Source organism: Carcharodon carcharias, chromosome 16 (genome assembly GCF_017639515.1).
Source record: "Carcharodon carcharias isolate sCarCar2 chromosome 16, sCarCar2.pri, whole genome shotgun sequence".
Taxonomy (NCBI): Eukaryota; Metazoa; Chordata; class Chondrichthyes; order Lamniformes; family Lamnidae; genus Carcharodon; species Carcharodon carcharias.
In genome coordinates, this window is record NC_054482.1 from 46,688,642 (window position 1) to 46,707,404 (window position 18,763).

Here is an 18,763-nt window from a genome sequence, read left to right on the forward strand (position 1 = left end):
CCATTTGCCACCATGTAAGCTTGATGCTGAAATTGGGCACATCAAAAGCATACTGCAGGATAATGGCTGCCCTGATCAGATAATTTCGCACTATATGTCTCTCAAACTCATGAACGGGCCTAAGGCCATCACTTTTGGCCCTGAAAAGTGCCCAGTCCACCTCACCTTGCCCTTCCAGGGTGATCGATCTCAAAAATTTGAGCAACAGATGAAGCTAGCTGTTTCATGCTGCTACTATGCAGTAGTGGTATTCGCCACTAACAGGATGCTGCTTTCAAGTCAAAAAGGCATTCTGCCTATCACACAAATGAGTAATGTGGTATATTTCAGTGCCAGTGTGCTTCAGTGCAAGCCTACCTCCACTGGTTAATATACGCATTGGGAATTGTATAGATTGGTCTTATCAGCCATCTTGTAAACAAAGCCCCTAGCCATTTGCTCACCTTGCAAGCTTGATGCAGAAATAGAGCACACCAAACCTATCCTTTGGGACATTTGCTATCCTAATCAGATCATTGTTCAATGTGTATCACGCAAACTCGCCAATAGGTCATAGGCCGCCATTTTCGTACCTGAGAAGTGCCTGGTCTACTTCAAATTACCCTGGAAAGGCAAAGGTTCTCAAAAATTTGAGCCACAGGTTAAGCAATTCTGCTAATATGCCATAGCTACGCGAGTGGTGTTTTCCACCAACAGAATGCTGCCCTCAGTCCAAAAAGATATTCTGCCTACCTTGCAATTGAGCAATGTTGTGACTGAATATCATTGCTGGTGCAATGTTAAGTATGTAGGCCATATGTTCCAGAGATTGGCTGATTTGAATCAAGCAGCATGTTCTTCAGCTTTTCATAATAGACAAAGAATGGAGCATATTTAACCAGCCTATGCTTGTAAGACCCAAAACAAAATATCTACTGTTAGAGAAACACTTGCTGAACAATCCTGAGAGTTAATAGCCGCACAAACAATAGTCGAGCTTGTAACATGGCTCATTTACTCTTGCTAGAAACAACATACATTCATACTCAGGGGCCCATTCCCTGTAAGCAAAAAGAATATGTTCAAACATTGCACCTTTTTTGAATTACTCAGGAGCTTGGACAACCTATAATTTCCTGTTGCTTTCTCTATGGCAACACCTTAGCCAATCTGAGTTGAGTGGCCACCTTTTCCTCCTGTGGTATAAATTATTGCGATTGTTTGATATTTGGCAATCTTGGGTTTGTCTTTTTTTTCCCGAAGCTGTTCGTCTTGCATTCGTCCCTCTTTTCAGCAATTTTTAACTGAAATCCTTCACGTGGTGTTACAATTTAAAGACTAAGATGTCCACGTTATTTATGTAACTTAATAGTGAAGAAATTAACCATCCCTGACCTCGTGTAAACACCTAAACATAAAGTTATGCCTGATAAAATAGGTACTGAAATGGCAAATAGGATTTAGTGAAATACAATTGAGAGGAATATATCATGTGTAAAGTTCTATGAACCAGATACAAACCACTATTATTCACTTTTCTTCCCATTGCCTTTTTTTGCTGAACGTTGGGAAAGATTAAGGTATATTTATGGTTGATTAATTTTTTGGCATTGACTCTGTTTTCAAATGAAGAACAGTCACTTTGGCAAAGTACTGAAAGGCAACTGGCACTCAGAACAATTTACAAGTGTGAGGATAAGAGAAGGGAAGGAAGTAGTAAAATATTCAGAAGAATAGAGAAGAAAATAAATTACATTATTTGGAAGATTTCTGAATTTTAAATGATGCGATCTGATTTATTGTATTGGAATTCCATTAATCCCATTTTTATTGGATTGATTTTTTTTGTATCTGCTTCCTGATGGAGGAGTTTCAGTAGAATTTAGTTTCCATCAGCCTTATACAATGCACATAGAATATAGAAGGAAATTGAAACAAAGGAAAATAACCTATATAAGAATATACAACAAGAGTGGGCCACAGAAAAGCCTTGGGAATGGATTCTAATTCCCAATGGTTTCCGGAGAGAAATTGCGGAAGTCAGCAAGTTTCCATCTCCCCTGTGACAATTGGATACCGTGGCAATTTCATTGGCAATTGGCCATGTGAAAATTCAGTGTCTCATGGATGCCTGTTTGTGTGCAGGAAGGTGTGAGGAAATCTGAAATTGGTCACAGCAAAAATGTTCTAATTTCTCTGCAGAAATTTCAGATGGACCTAAAGAAGCAGAGCTGCTCATTGGCTAATATCTGCAAGTCATTCAAACTTACTTAATTGGTAATTTATCTTCCCGAAACAGGCAGGGTATCCATGGCATTGATACAGTTAAGTGAGAAAATTACTCATGCATTTTCTTTGTCCTATTTCTGATATGGATTTGTGGTTTACTAGGGCTTGGGTTTACCTCACATTAACAGGCATTGCATATCCCATAAGAGTATGGTGCTATATTTTCTCAGTACTCATTTTTCTATTTACCCATCAGTTAACATTAAGCTTGCTCATGCATCAGTGTGAAAATACATACCTGTTGTGAAATCTTCCCTAATATGGACATATAACTTAATGTAAAATCAACATCTTCTTAACAGATGTAGACAAAAATCTCATGGACCGCTTGGCTGAAATTAATAACACCCTGTCCACCCAGTGGGGACGTCTTCAAAATATAAAGGAGACAGTAGATAACACTGAAGAATTGGCCGAGCAATCCAATAATCATATCCAGGATGCAGAGAAAGTGATCTCAAATGCTCGGTCGGAGCTTGACAAGGCCAAGGAAATCTTAGACAATGTGGTATGTGTTTCTGCGCAAACCTCTTTGAATTCAGGAAAAGTACATGTTTATAAATGAACTAAAGGTCAGTTCAAGTTGATACATTGAGTAATGACCAATTCTTGCATTGCAACAATATTCAGAGTTAAACGTTTCATAAACTGTGATTTAAAATTTTATTTTCACTCCCAAGCACTTGATATCAAGGGGATTAAAGAAGGCAGCTCCGTTGGAAAATGAGAGTTCTAATGCTGTAGTTCATCTTTCCTTGGCGCTTTTTCCTTTCCAGCTGGATTATAGCAAGGACATTCCGTAACATACTATTGAGCAGTTAAAGATGTGCAAAACTTCAGTTTATTTTTACAGTGGAAGATTAGTCAACGATTTCAGTCGATTGTATATAACCCAAATGTGACCCTGGGACATAGTGCCCTGACTGTCATGAAGAATGATATTTAATTGTATTATTATAGCCTATAAACTTGCAGCATAAATAGAATTAACTTACCTAGGAGTCATTTGATGTCAAAAATGCAGATGCACCTGTCCATGACAGCATCAGTCTTTGTGATAATGAAGCCCCATCTCCACATTAAGGATACCCTCCATTGTGTTGCACTACCAATGTGCTGAATGGGATAGATTGCAAACAGCTCCAACAACTCAAGACTGGGCATCCATGAGGATCTGTTGATCTTCAGCAACAAATTATACTCGACCACAAACAGAAACCTCATGGCCTGACATATCCCCATCTCTACCATTACCGCCAGGCCAGGGAACCAACCTTGGTTCAATGAAGAGTGCAGGAGGGCATGCCAGAAGCAGCATGTGATAGATAGCTAAGCGATTCCACAACCAGCGGATCAGATCGCCAAGCTCTGCAGTCCTATCATATCCAGCTGTGAATCATGGTGGACAATTAAATAACTGGAGGAGGAGGCTCCACAGATATCCCCATCCTCAATGATGGGGGAGCCCAGCACATCAGTGCAAAAGGTAAGGCTGAAGCATTTACAACAATCTTCAGCCAGAAGTGCTGAGTCCCCAGCATCACAGTTGCTAGTCTTCAGCCAATTCAATTCACTGGGTTCTGACAATATTCCAGCAATAGTACAGAAGACTTGTGCTCCAGAACTTGCTACTCCCCTAGCCAAGTTGTTTCAGTACAGCTACAACACTGGCATTTCCCCAACAATGTGGGAAATTGCCCAGGTATGTCAAAAAGCAGGACAAATCCAACCCAGCCAATTATTGTCCACCAATCTACTCTTCCATCACTTCACTGATGATCAAGAGGTCATCAACAGTGCTATCAAATGACACTTGCTTAGAAATAACCTGCTCACTGATGCCCAGGTTGGGTTCCATCAAGTTCATTCAATCACCCTTGTTCAAACATGGACAGAAAGAACTGAACTCCAGAGATGAGGTGAGAGTGACTGCCCTTGACATCAGTGCAGCATTTGACAGAGTGTGGCATCAAGGAGACCTATCAAAACTGGGGTCAGTGAGAATCGGGGGAGAACTCTCCACGGGTTGGAGTCATACCTAGCACAAAGGAAGACAGTTGTGGTTGTTGGAAGTCAATAATCTCAGTTCCAGGACGTCACCGCACACCTCAGGAGTTCCTCAGGGTAGTGTCCCAGGCCCAACCATCTTCAGCTGCTTCATCAATGACCTTCCTTTCAGCATAAGGTCAGAAGTGGGAATGTTCGCTGATGATTGCACAATGTTCAGCACCATTCGTGATGACTCAGATACTGAAAGCAATCCATGTTCGAATGCAGCAAGACCTGGACAACATCCAGGCTTGGGCTGACAAGTGACAAGCAACACTCACGCAGCACATGTGTCAGGCAGTGACCATTTCCAATAAGAGAGAAGCTAACCATCGCCGCTTGACATTCAATGGCATTACTATCACTGAATCCCCCACTATCAACACGCTGGCGGTTACCATTGACCAGAAACTGAACTGGACTAGCCATATAAGTACTGTGGCTACAAGATCAGGTCCGAGTCTAGGAATCCTGCTGTGAATACCTCCTCTCCTGACTCCCCAAAGCCTGTCCACCATCTACAAGGCACAAGTCAGGAGTGTAATGGAATACTCCCCATTTGACTGGATGAGTGCAGCTCTAACAACACTCAAGAAGCTTGACACCATCCAGGACAAAGCCTGTTCGATTAGCATCCCTTACACAAACATTCATTCCCTCCACCACCAGTGCACAGTGGCAGCAGTGTGTGCCATCTACAAGATGCACTGCAGGAACTCATCAAGCCTCCTTAGACAGCACCTTCTAAACCCATGACCGCTACCATCTAGAAGGACAAGGGCAGCAGATGCATGGGAACACCACCACCTGGAAGTTCCCTTCCAAGCTGCACACTAGCCTTACTTGGAAATGTATTGCTGTTCCTTCACTGTCGCTGGTTCAAAATCCTGGAACTCCCTCCCTAACAGCACTGTGGGGGTACCTACACCACATAGACTGCAGTGGTTCAAGAAGGCAACTTACCACCACCACCTTGAGGGCAATTAGAGATGGGTAATAAAAGCTGGCCTCGCCAGTGATGCCCACATCCCGCGAATGAATTTTTAAAAATACATTGACTCATAATACTCACGACCATGAGCTATGCCTTTCCATTATCCAGATGAATTATTTGTGCCTGTAATGTTGTGCTTTTCCATTCTGGAGAAAGGTTCTTTATTCAATCTGTCTGCATGTCTCAGTTATTCATTAAATACATTCTTAACCATTATTTGCTTTGCCATGAAGATTGGTTGCCTAGCTTCAGACTATGGTTGTAGCTAGGAAAATAAACTTGTAAACCAATTGCCTTGTTCTTTACCACCTCCTTTTGCATCACCCATACACACACTCTGCAGAATTTTCCTGTGGGTGTCGAGACCATATGCGGGTCCCAAGCCAGCGCTTGTCATCAAGACACAACTTTTTGAGATGGGCTTCCAACTGACCACCTCTGTGTTTGATTAAATTCAGTGAGTCAGAAGACCCAGTCAGAGCACCTCAGCACTGGTTGGCTGGCAGACCACTGAGGGTGCTGAGGCAGAAAGGCCATCGCAAGGACACCTCAAAATGGAGCCACTCTCAGAAGCTTGCTGAAAATTTAAAACTTAAAAAGGCCTACAAAGACCTTAGGCCATCAATTTGGAGGGGAAGTCCCTCCACAGGAATGTCTTTGGCGCCGGCTGTGACCTTTTTGTACATGTGGCTCATTCTTTGGGCCGGTGAGAAGAGGAACCAGTGGCCCTCCAGTGCTGCTGGAAGGCTGTCTCCAAGTTGCTATTGAAATCCGGACTCAGCAGGGGCCAGCTTAATGCTGGGAAAATGCCAATGAGTTCTGAAAATGGTCCTAATTAAAGACTTAATTGGTTGCCTGCTTCTGTGGAGCAGGTTGCCGATTCCTGTGATAGCTCAGTCTTGGGAAAAGTGCCTGGAGGCGGGACAGCATCAGGAGCCTTTTTGATGTACAAGTACCTGAAATTGCCTGTCCCTCCCCCTCCATGGCAAAACGTAGCCCATGGGGTGGAGAATTGGTCCTATGGGAACCAATGTAGATAAAATGCACTGACTTTTAACTTTCTGGATGACAGTAGTGGCCCTCAGAATCGTCCTAAATATTCTTCCTACCTGTTAAGAAAGGTTCTTTCTTTGTATAAGTTCTTAAATGTATGTGGCCACCTATAGATATTGGCATAGGATCATTTGGATTCCTGTATAGATTCCACTTTTGTCAGCTGGCAGTTCAGTAGCAACTTAATTTGAAACCAGTAAGCTTACTGAAGAAAAACAGAATTACCTGGAAAAACTCAGCAGGTCTGGCAGCATTGGCGGAGAAGAAAAGAGTTGATGTTTCGAGTCCTCGTGACCCTTCAACAGAACTAGGCGAATCCCAGGAAGGGGTGAAATATAAGCTGGTTTAAGGTGGTGGGGGGGTGGGGTTGGGTGAGGGGAGAGAAGTGAAGGGGGGTGGTGTGGTTGTAGGCAAAAGCAGTGATAGAAGTAGATCATCAAAAGATGTCACAGAGAGGCAGAACAAAAGAACACATAGGTGTCGAAGTTGGTGATATTATCTAAACGAATGTGCTAGTTAAGAATGGATGGTAGGGCACTCAAGGTATAGCTCTAGTGGGGGTGGGGGGAGCATAAAAGATTTAAAAATATTTTAAAATAATGGAAATAGGTGGGAAAAAGAAAATTCTATATAATTTATTGGAAAGAAAAAACAAAAGGAAGGGGGAAGAAACAGAAAGGGGGTGGGGATGGAGGGGGAAGGTCAAGACCTAAAGTTGTTGAATTCAATATTCAGTCCTGAAGGCTGTAAAGTGCCTAGTCGGAAGATGAGGTGTTGTTCCTCCAGTTTGCGTTGGGCTTCACTGGAACAATGCAGCAAGCCAAGGACAGACATGTATGCAAGAGAGCAAGGTGGAGTGTTGAAATGGCAAGCGACAGAGACCAAACGTAAACTGGGCGACCGCTTTGCAGAACACCTGCGGTCTGTCCGCAAGAATGACCCAAACCTCCCTGGCGCTTGCCATTTCAACACCCCACCCTGCTCTCTTGCCCACATGTCTGTCCTTGGCTTGCTGCATTGTTCCAGTGAAGCCCAACGCAAACTGGAGGAACAACACCTCATCTTCCAACTAGGCACTTTACAGCCTTCCGGACTGAATATTGAATTCAAAAACTTTAGGTCTTGACCTCCCCCCTCCATCCCCACCCCCTTTCTGTTTCTTCCCCATTCCTTTTGTTTTTTCTTTCCAATAAATTATATAGATTTTTCTTTTTCCCACCTATTTCCATGATTTTAAAATATTTTTAAATCTTTTATGCTCCCCCCACCCCCACTAGAGCTATACCTTGAGTGCCCTACCATCCATTCTTAATTAGCACATTCGTTTAGATAATATCACCAACTTCGACCCCTATGTGTTCTTTTGTTCTGCTCTCTGTGACATCTTTTGATGATCTACTTCTATCACTGCTTTTGCCTACAACCACACCACCCCCCTCCACTTCTCTCCCCCCACCCAACCCCACCCCCACACCACACCCCCCCCCCACCCCCACCCCCACCACCACCACCTTAAACCAGCTTATATTTCACCCCTTCCTGGGATTCGTCTAGTTCTGTCGAAGGGTCATGAGGACTTGAAACGTCAACTCTTTTCTTCTCCGCCGATGCTGCCAGACCTGCTGAGTTTTTCCAGGTAATTCTGTTTTTGTTTCGGATTTCCAGCATCCGCAGTTTTTTGTTTTTTGTTTTTAAGCTTACTGAAGACCCCGGTTAAATATTAACTTCCTATCAGCAGCACAGTTTAATATTCAAATAAGATTGCTGGAAGTGGGCACACACTGTCTTTAGCATTCTCTCTAGAGGGGGTCATGTGTTGGGTTAAATTACAATATAGCATATGGCTGTTGACAATCTCACACCAGACACCTGTCAATACCGCTTGGAAATCACTGGTTGGGTGTAGTGCTCATCCAGGAAGCATAAGCAGTTTTCTCCACCTGATTGCATTCCATAAAATGTGCAGAGAATATTGTAAATTGATTCTTTTTACTTCCCGACAGTCAATAGCAACTCCGGATTCCAGTGCTGATCCAAATAACATGACACTTCTGGCAGAAGAGGCTCGCAACCTTGCAGAAAGGTAAGGGTTTCATTCATGGTCATTAGGTAACTCGGTGATTTTCATGTTTTTCACCCTGGAGCCTAGATTTCCATCCAGCCAAGCTGATGGGATTAACGTTTGCCTGCCTGTGCTCTCTTGCCAAAAGTCTCAATCTAATTCAAATAAACACAGTTCCACAACTCAAATCTGCCTTTAAAATAGGCTGTCTTTGTTGGATGGCTGCAATAAGATATTTTCGTGAGGTTAAGGGTAAACTTTGAACTTGGGAAAGGAGTCTTTATTCAGTACCTGTGCCTTTATAATTCCTAAGGTGGCATACTAAACAAAAGTACTGAGTATTATAAAAGGGACAAGATGTCTGTTTTGACAGTGCTGATCTCCCTTACCTATCTTTGGATGCATGATTTTCCTCTAGTCTTATCTATGGAATATAATACAAAATGTTTCTGCTGGCTTTCAAATTGTATTATAAATTCCACTTATAGACCAACAGGAAAGATTCCCTCTGTGCTTTATGTAGCAAAACTACACGTACATTCTTCACAAGGAAATCTTATAATTAAGATTTTTAAGAAAAAATCTTTGTCTCTCTCTTCCCCAATGCCCTTGCTCTCATAGTGTCTTTACCCGTGTTGCCATCCAATTTGTTGTCCAGTTAACTTTTAATCACTAATTTGCTAATACCCTGGCTACAAATTGGTGAGTAAATTAGTAATTCACATCAAATAAGTTTGGAACTTTATTATTAGCTTTCATGTTGTCTTCATGCAGCACCATGGAATCTGTTTGCAAAGCATGAATATGTATCTAAAACAAGCAGCATGAGTTTATTTAACTGCCAAATATTTGTGTGAAAGTTGTATTTTCTGCTGCTGTTGGGAATTTGTTTAATTGTGAGTGAAGTTTCTGAAATATGTGTGTGTAAACCCTAATGGGGCAAACTTTTTCTACAGAATGTTCATTTTGGTGCAATCTTTTTGCTGTCTGAACTATACAAGACACAAAGCCTTTCACTGGTGCTAATCCATGCAAATTGCATACTAAACCCATGTTTTTTTTGAGGCAACAGTATACGTAAAATACAGAAAATGCCCCAAGCCAATGTTGAACATTGGAGACACCATGAATTTCTCGTTCTGATGACATTGTGACAACTGAAGTTGGTGCCTATAGCAAGGAAAAGGACTTGTGAATCCTATTGGAAAAGCTTGAATTTGTTTAAAGGAAACTGCATTGTATAAACATCTGGCTGTTTAAAGTACTAGAAAATGTAAAAACACCATTTTGTGACCAAGATAATGGTGCTTTTTGCAGCTCCAAATAGTGCTTCCAACATTACGCATCTTCTCAAAAAACTACATTGAATAGTGAACATAGAAGTGGGGGAATCTGACTAGAGTGCCAATGCAAACATGCAGAGTGAACTTTGGGTGCGTATGAAGCAGAACAGACTTCACTAATATAAGTATTCTTCAATTCCTGCAGGCATAAGAATGAAGCAGATGAGATTGAACAGATTGCTAAGAATGCTAATGATACCTCCACCAAAGCTTATGAACTGCTGCGTAAAACATTAGCAGAAGAAAGTGAAATCACCAACACAATTGATGAGTTGAATAGAAAGTAAGTAGGTGACATTAAATGATCTACATCTGAACTGTGGGAAGGATTAGGGCGTAGAACTTATGTCAGTTCATAATCAGTGAAATGAGATAAACATCTGACAGCACTTGCTGCCAAGAAATCTCACTGGAGAACAATTTTTGGTAAGAAGGAGGATAAGAGAGGACATGAATTATAATCTCAGGCTCTTATCAATTGGAACAGATAAAAGATTGAGTTTAATTATCCTACTGCTGTTTCCTTTTGTGCAAGAGCCTAGAATAAGAGGTCTCCTGTTTTAGACGGAGGTGAGGAGAAAATTTTTCTGAGTGCTGTTAGTCGGTAGAATTCTCTTCTCCAGAAAGCAGTGGAGGCGAGGTCATTGAATCTATTCAAGGCTGAGTTAAATATATTTTTGATAGACAAGGAGTCATGGGTTATGAGGGAGTAGACAGGAAAGTAGAGTTGAGACCACAACCAGATCAGCCATGAGCTTATTGAATGGCGGAGCAGATGTGAAGGGCCGAATAGCTTACTCTTGCTCCTAATTCCTATGTTACTATGCTTTCTACATGAAGTAAATGATCCCAGTGGTTCCTGTGACCAGTCCTGAGAAGCAGCATTTGGACATAGTTAAATCACGATGAATCAAAGTCAGGTGACATGAAATTCCAGCTACGTCGAAGTCGTCAACCATTCCCGCCAAAGAATAGCAAATCCCATAAAACGATGCCCATGATGAGCTGAAATTCTGCACTGATAACTCTGCATTAGCTGAATTTATCTAAGCTTGTCATGTAACCATGCTGACCAATCAGAGTGGAGCTCGGCCACACAAGTGTGAAAAATCGTGGAGTGTTGGGCAAGCCATCATTTGACATTGAGACCTCCCTGTAAAAAGATGTGCAAAGCCTGTGGTAGGGCTAAACCTGAGAGAAATTTTGATGTGTTGTTGATCAGAGAGAAACTGAATTTGATATGGCATACAGAAAACAGTGGCGTGAAGTGGAAAGCGGACATTGAAAAGGAGTGGGAGATTCCACCATCGAGTTTGCCCAACATTATGAAACAGATGGCAAACATCTTGGAACAGTTCAACAAGCTGACATCCTCTCCAGCAAGGAAGAGGATAAGAACAGCTGCGTATCCCAATGTTGAAGAAACTCTGCTAATGTGGTTCAAGGCAGCCCGACCAGAGAACGTTCCCATCTCCGGTTCAGCCTGGCAGGAACCGGGAGTCACCCTGGCAAAGAAGCTGAGCCACATGAAATTCATCCACAGTGACAGATGGCTGGACCAATTCAAGACGAAACATGGATTGTCTTCCATGCGGTAAGCAGCGAGGATGCGGCGATTATAGCAGCAATGATAGATGATTGACTCCAAAATGTTCTCACCCATGCCTTGAGCTAGTATGCAGCATGAGAGATTTTTAATGTGGATGAAACTGGATTGCTCTTTGCTGTTTAAAGGTGAATCATGCAATGGTGGAAAACGGATCAAGAACTGTGTCACTGCTATGGTCTGTGTCAACTTCTTGCGACAGGGAAGTCCAAGAAGCTAAGTTGCTTCACAAATGTCAACATACTACCCATGCAGTACAAGGCTAACAAAACTGCCTGGATGACTGCCAGCATTTTTTGAGGTGTGAATCAGGAAAGCGGACAAAATGTATCAGCGAAAGAAAAGGAAGATTGCCACCATTACAAACAACTGCCCTGCGTATGTTCAACTATCAAGCTGATGCTCTTGCTTCCCAACACCACGAGCAAGCTCCAGCCAATGGATCAGGGGTGACTAGGACCCCGGAAACACACTACTAATGACAGCTGATCTCTCAGGTTATCGATAAGCAGGAGTGCAATCCAACTGTTTCAGGGAACCAAGATGAAGGAGGTATGGAAGATGGTGATGGAAGTCACAATTGCCAATTGCTTCCACCACGCTGGGTTCAAGCAACTTATGACTGCATAAGACGTTGAAAACGAGGAGGAGCAGGGTGAGGCCAACCAACCCGATGACTAGGTACTTTTCATTTGCCTGTAGAAGGCTGGTATGGAAATTCCAGCAGAAATAACCATGGAAACTTACACGGAATGTACGATGCCGTACTCTGCATAACAGAACTGACAGATGATGCAATAGTAGAATGCCCACCCACTCACCCGTTTGTCTCTCTTACCAATGCCACAGAGGTTGTAGTGATACTCTGGGATTTTGCACGGCAGCATGAAAACATCGAAAACATGTCGACAATGCAGTCAAATATGATGGACTGTGTCACGCACACACAAAGACAGCACACCAAGCAGAAAAAGATTATAGCCAACTCCCAACATTTTTCAATGTGAAGCTTCGATCTTTTACAAAGTCAGGCCATTATAAGGTGTAAACAAACTGAGTAAAGACTTCTTGACACATTTTACTTCTTTACTGTGTTTTCATTTGGCATTTGAATCTTTTTTTTACCATAGACCCCATTTGTAGGCATATTGGGTTACATAGAGGCATATTCATGTGGGAATGGGAGCTCCTTGGCTATCATGAAGCTCCACTTAACACACGTTTGTTGGCAGATCCCCTGGGATTTGACTCATCAGGATTTCATTGTAAATTTAGACAAATTTCATTTGTAAAATAATCATGGGAAATAGCCTTGTGGGCTGAACCTTTATTGTTTAATATCTTTGAGGCCATGATTAAAACTAATATCTGTCTGTATTCTCTTAAAGTTGAAAGTCTGGTTGTAAATGACAAAGGCGCTGGTTTGCCAATGAGCCAATCCCACCTTGGAATCCCAGAGGTTGTGGTGTTGGAGGCACACCATGCTGGAGTCTGTGCATGATCCAGACATCTGAATCAACTCCCTACTACCTTACGACAGATTATTAATAAGAATCTCCCCCTAAACATTGAGAAATCTGCTGTGGATGGAAAGTTGCCAGCTTTTTGGTTGAAAAGCTCTCCACACAGAGAGAAGCACTAGACTTATAAGATACTCCTAATTGCCAAGCAGTGAGAGGTCCCAAAAAGGTCTGAACTCCAGAAATAATCATAGCACAAGAAGCTAATGGTAGCAAGTCTGTTTTCTGCATAGGGTTAGCATGTTAGAAATGCACCCAACCGATGATGTTCCCAATGCAGAGGTCATACTTCTGTCAGAGTCTACAAAGTATTTGAGCAGTGCACATTGTGTTAATCTTTCTGCGCTTATTTCCAGCTTGCCCTTGGTAATACCAACACCCCCCCCCACCCCGCCGCCCCAAATGAGGGAGCACCTTTTCTTGGAGGAATAGATAGTTTTAAAAATACAATATTTTAACTTTTTTTGCCTGTTTGAACACATTCCATGTCATTTTGTTTATTTTTTTCTCCAAATTCCAAAAATTCTCGAGTGAGCTGGGGTGGGGTGGCTCAAAGGAAAGGGAGAAACTATCAGGACTGGGTTAATGCTTGACCTTTTGGTGGACACCAAACAATTTTGGATACATCAATGAAAAAGGCAAAAATTCTGTCTTTGGCAGCATAATAAAATGTAGCTGGTTAGGATGGGATTTTGAAGGATATTGTAAATCAGTGACCAATGCAGATATTGAAGTATTTCTAATCTATTTTAGAAAGCAAACTTTGCTTTCTGTGTGGTTGTAAGTGTATTCCAGCAAGGAAAGGACTATTTATAGGTGGTATTTCAATATAGGTATTCATCTTAATAAGAGAGTCTAAAAAATGTGTGCCATGGTATATCAGGATGTTTAGGGAGGTCATACTGGTTCTGCCTTTGTTACGTATTGTATTTTAACTGATCTAAAACTCGCAACTAGGTATGATGCAGCAAAAAATATGTCCAGGGAGCTGGAAAAACAAGCTACAAAAGTACACAGTGAAGCAGAAGAAGCTGGTAGCAAAGCCTTGCAGATCTATGCCAATCTGACAAGCTTGCCTGTTGTGGACACCAAGGCTTTAGAGGTATTTAGAATCCTACATTATTTGCAATGCTTTTTGTTAAACATTGTCTTTGTGGATTTTAGATGGGGGCTGAACAGTACTTTTGGAAATATGTAAATTAGGATTTCCTCATGGTAGCCCAGCATGAAATAGAAGAGAACAGGCTCGTCTTTTATAAATTACAATGATTAAGATCATCCCTAGTCTTTTAGATACTCATGGGAAGGAGGTGGCAAACAGAGATATGCATGTTGCCACTTGAAGAAAGAGAACCTAGAGGGTGAACTACCACAGTTTGTAATTTTGTAACTCATAGTAGCGGATTATGTTGCATAAACAGCTGTACTTTATGGGGAGAGTGGTGTTAGGGGGAGCAAGTATTCCTGTGTAAACTGAAATTGATAACACTCTATCTGTTAGAATGAAGCAGAAAAGATAAAAAAGGATGCCACAGATTTGGATGGTGTGATTGACAGTAAGGTGAAGGCTTATAATGATATGCGGGATGACCTGAAAGCAAAGGAAACTGAAGTGAAGAGTCTTTTGGAAAAGGGGAAAACCGAACAGCAGGTAAAACCTATGCAACAGGTTTGTTACTATATAAGATTGAAAACCTAACTCAAAGTTTGTGTACTTATTTTCTTCCAAAATTTGCCTTGTATATCGAATGCTAATTTCTACCTCCATATCAATAAATTATATTCTTTTCAATTTTCTTTTACCACTTGTTAGAATGTTGAGAAGTATAGGGTTGGGAAAAGAGGATATGTGGTAATTGACCTCAAGAGTAGGGCATACAAATCATGGGATGTTGGGTGATAGGCAAATACTGATGAGAATGTAACATATTACATTTTAATGACCGGATATCACCAAAGGCCTATATGGAAGGTCGAATGGTAGCAAATTCTCATCTGCTTCCTTGAAAGAGAAATGGACCTATCAACTAAGAGCATTATACAAGACTCTAGAAACATGGCATTAGGAAGTACAGGTCATGTATTAGTAAGTCGTTATTTGAGGAAGTACTGAGTATTGAATTTTCAGGAAAACTTTTGAAGTTCTGCTGAGACAGCTAATCGAAAAGATTAGATGGCATGGTGTATTGGGGAAATAATAGACTGATTGGTGATTGAATGAAATTACATGAGGAAGGGTTACAATTGGAACCTGGGGATTGAAATTTCCCAGAGATTTTTCTGGTTTTTTTATGTTCGTTATATTTTTAATAATCTTGAGGGCATTTGCACTTTGGTTATTCAAATTCCAGGTTCTGCATTCCAGAAACGTGTGCAAACGTTGGCAATAAGGAGACTTTGACCGACTTTTAGATAAAATAAACTGTTGAGTAAATGGCAAATGCTATTCAAATGCTGTCTTGTGCACAAAGGGCCAGAAAACTTAAGCCATGTATACACCATGCATCTGTGCTCATTAAATTAAAAGAGCTGGAAAGGAACTTGAGGTAGTCACTGCATCCACTAAAGGCTCAGAAGCAGTGTAAGCCAGCTATGGGGAAACCAAAGGGCAAAACTGAATCCACTGTTGGGTTGTAGAAGGGCTTGGTTTATCCACATATAGGGTCTGTGCCAAGTTTTGGACTGTGCATCCAGTGATGGATATTTGAGTTTTTAGAAAGCGTGCAGAGGAGGACAGCAAGTTTGCCTAAATTAAGATCTCTGTTACTTTGAATAGGCTTAGAATAAGAGTTGAAAGCAAAATACTACAGGTGCTGGAATTCTGAAGTAAAAACAAAAAATGCTGGAAAAATTCAGCAGGTCTGGCAGCACCTATGGAGAGAAAAGCAGAGTTAACTTTTTGAGTCCGTATGACTCTTCAGAGTTAAAGAGTAGAAATGTGATGGACTTTATACCATTTAAGAGGAAGTAGAGCAGGTGGAGCAAGATAGGAGGTCAGGGATAGGTGGGAGCTCAGGAGAGATTGACAAAGATGTCATGGACACAAGGTGAAAGGGAGAGTTAACAGTAGTGGTAAAGACTAAAGGTGCTGATAGTGGCATAAAGGTATGAGCAGAATGTGTTAATTGGAGAACAAGGGTCAGCACTCTTGTGTAAGCACAAGATAGAAACCAGTGACAGATGGCCTTGTGAGTGGGTGGGGTGAGTTGGGGAAAAAGAATTAAAATAAACACAATTGGATTAATTAAAAAAAGGATAGAGATGGAGGAGAAAGTTCATGGCCTGAAGTTGTTGAACTCAATGTTAAGTCCAGAAGGCTATAAAGTGCTTAATCAGAAGATGAATTGCTGTTTCTCCAGTTTGCGTTGGGCTTCACTGGAAGATTGCAGCAGGCCAAGGATGGACATATGGGCATGAGAATAAGATGGTGTGTTGAAATGGCAAGTGCCAGGAAGGTCTGGGCCATGTTTGTGAACTGAGCGAAAGTGTTCCGCAAAGCGGTCACCCAGTCTGAGTTTAGTTTCCCCAATGTAAAGGAGTCCACATTAGGAGCAGTGAATACAGTAGGCCAAATTGTAGGAGGTGCTCATGAAGCACCTCCTTTGTCATATCAACAAAATTTCCAGTTTCCTGGCCCTAGCCGCCACCTCTTCATTATGGACGTCCAGTCTCTCTACACCTCTATCCCTCACCAGGATGGTCTGAGGGTCCTCTGCTTCTTGCTTGAACAGAGGCCTGAGCAATCCCCAGCAACCACCGCTCTCCTCTGCCTGGCTGAACAATTCTCTCACTGAACAATTTCCCCTTTAACTTGTCTCACTTCTGCCAAATAAAAGGTGTGGCGATGGGTACCTGCACGGGTCCCAATTATGCCTATCTTTTTGTGGGGTATGTGGAACATTCCTCACTTAGTTCTACTCAGGCTCCCTCCCGCAACTCTCTTTTCAGTGCATCGATGACTGCATCAGTGTCGCTTCATGCTCTCATCTGGATCAGCAAACATTTATTGACTTTGCTTCCAATTTCTACCCCTCTCTCACCTTCACATGGTGGTCCGGCTCTGACACTCCCCTTCCTTTCTTTGACCTCTTGGTCTTCATTTCTGGTGATAGACTGTTTATAAATATTCATTACAAGCCCAATGGCTCCCATAGCTACCTCAACCACAGCTCCTCACACCCTGTTTTCTGTAAGGACTCCATCCATGCTCTCAGTTGTTGCACCTCCATTGTACCTGTTCAGATGATGCCACCTTCCAAAAAAGCGCCTCTGACATGTCTTCCTTCTTCCCTCAACCGTGTCCGACGAATGTCCTGCACCCTCGCCCTCGCCCCTTCTCCCTCCCAGAACCATGATACTCCTTGTCCTCACTTTTCACCCCACCAGCCTCCACATTCAAAGGATCATCCTCTGACATTTCTGCCAACTTCAGCATGATGCCACCACCGAACACATCTTCCCCTCACCACCCCAGTTAGCATTCCGTAGGGACCATTCCCTCTGTGACACCCTGGTCTACTTCTCTATCACCTCTATCTCCTCATCCCCTTTCTGTGCAATCACAGAAGGTTCAACACCTGCCTCTTTACCCCCTTCCTCTTCACCGTCCAAGGCCCCAACCACTCCTTTCAGATGAAGAAGAAACTTCACTTTCACCTCCTTCAATTTGGTCTACTGTATTCGCCGCTCCCAATGCAGTCTCCTCTAAATTGGGGAGACAAAACGCAGACTAGGTGACCGCTTTACGGAACACCTTCACTCAGTTTGCAAACATGGCGCAGACCTACCGTTCACTTGTCATTTCAACACACATCCTTGGCTTGCTGCAATCTCCCAGTGAAGCTGAACGCAAACTGGAGGAACAACACCTCGTCTTCCGATTAGGCTCTTTACAGTGTTCTGGACTTAATGAGTTCAACAACCTCAGACCATGAACACTCTCTTCCATCTTTACCCTTTTTTTTAATTCAATTTTTTTGTTTTGTTTATTTTTTTTCATCCTTTTTCCCCAACCACCCCCTCCATCCCCACCCACATGGCCATCTGTCACTGGTTTCTATGTTGTGCTTTCACAGAGTGCAGACTCTTGTTTTGCTATTAACACATTCTGCTCTTACCTTTATGCTATTGTCAGCACCTTTTAGTCCTTATCACTACCATCAACACTCCCTTTGTTTTGTGTCCATGACATCTTTGTCAATCCCTCCTTAGTTCTCACCTATCCCTGACCTTTTGTCTTGCTCTACCCCCTCTTAAACTCTATAAAATCCATCTCATTTCTACGCTTTAGCTCTGAAGAAGTCATATGGACTTGAAATGTTAACTCTCTTTCTCTCTCCACAGATGCTGCCAGACCTACTGAGCTTTTCCAGCATTTTTTGTTAGAATAAGAGTTTTTCGCTTTGGAGAAATCTGCGTTGAAGGTGTAAATACTGAAGTGTTGGAAATTATGAAAGTATTGGATATGGAAGATTTGAATAAGATAACACAAATGAATAATGATAGTGGAACCTGAGGTTTAAAGCTTATAGCTTCATAAAATAAACTGGAAAATTGCTCAGTGATTTAGTGTGAAATCCATAGATGACTGAGGAGATATCCATTCTGATGTATTTTCTATCTTAAAGACTGCTGACCAGTTGCTAGCTCGTGCAGATGCTGCTAAAGCCTTGGCTGAAGATGCTGCCAAGAAAGGAAAGGCTACGCTGCAGGAGGCTCAGGATATTCTCAAAAACCTGCAAGGTCTGTAAACTGATATTCCTAGTGTAATAAAATATAAGATACGCCCAACAAAACAGCCCTTGACTAGAAAATGGTCAAGCCAAGATCAAGGCATCTCTTCTGTTTAATTGTTGGTGTTAGTTTGTT

General features: G+C 42.1%; 1 protein-coding gene across 1 annotated transcript in view; it reads left to right on the forward strand.

Annotated features, from left to right (window-relative positions):
* Window positions 1–18,763, forward strand: part of lamc1 (laminin, gamma 1) — a 319,589-nt gene that overhangs the window by 283,839 nt on the left and 16,987 nt on the right. Inside the window, exons 19-24 of the mRNA XM_041207964.1 lie at window positions 2,571–2,776; window positions 8,368–8,447; window positions 9,915–10,052; window positions 13,853–13,997; window positions 14,397–14,546; window positions 18,523–18,637. Of these exons, the coding sequence (XP_041063898.1) occupies window positions 2,571–2,776; window positions 8,368–8,447; window positions 9,915–10,052; window positions 13,853–13,997; window positions 14,397–14,546; window positions 18,523–18,637 (834 nt within the window). The remainder of the gene's footprint in view (window positions 1–2,570; window positions 2,777–8,367; window positions 8,448–9,914; window positions 10,053–13,852; window positions 13,998–14,396; window positions 14,547–18,522; window positions 18,638–18,763) is intronic.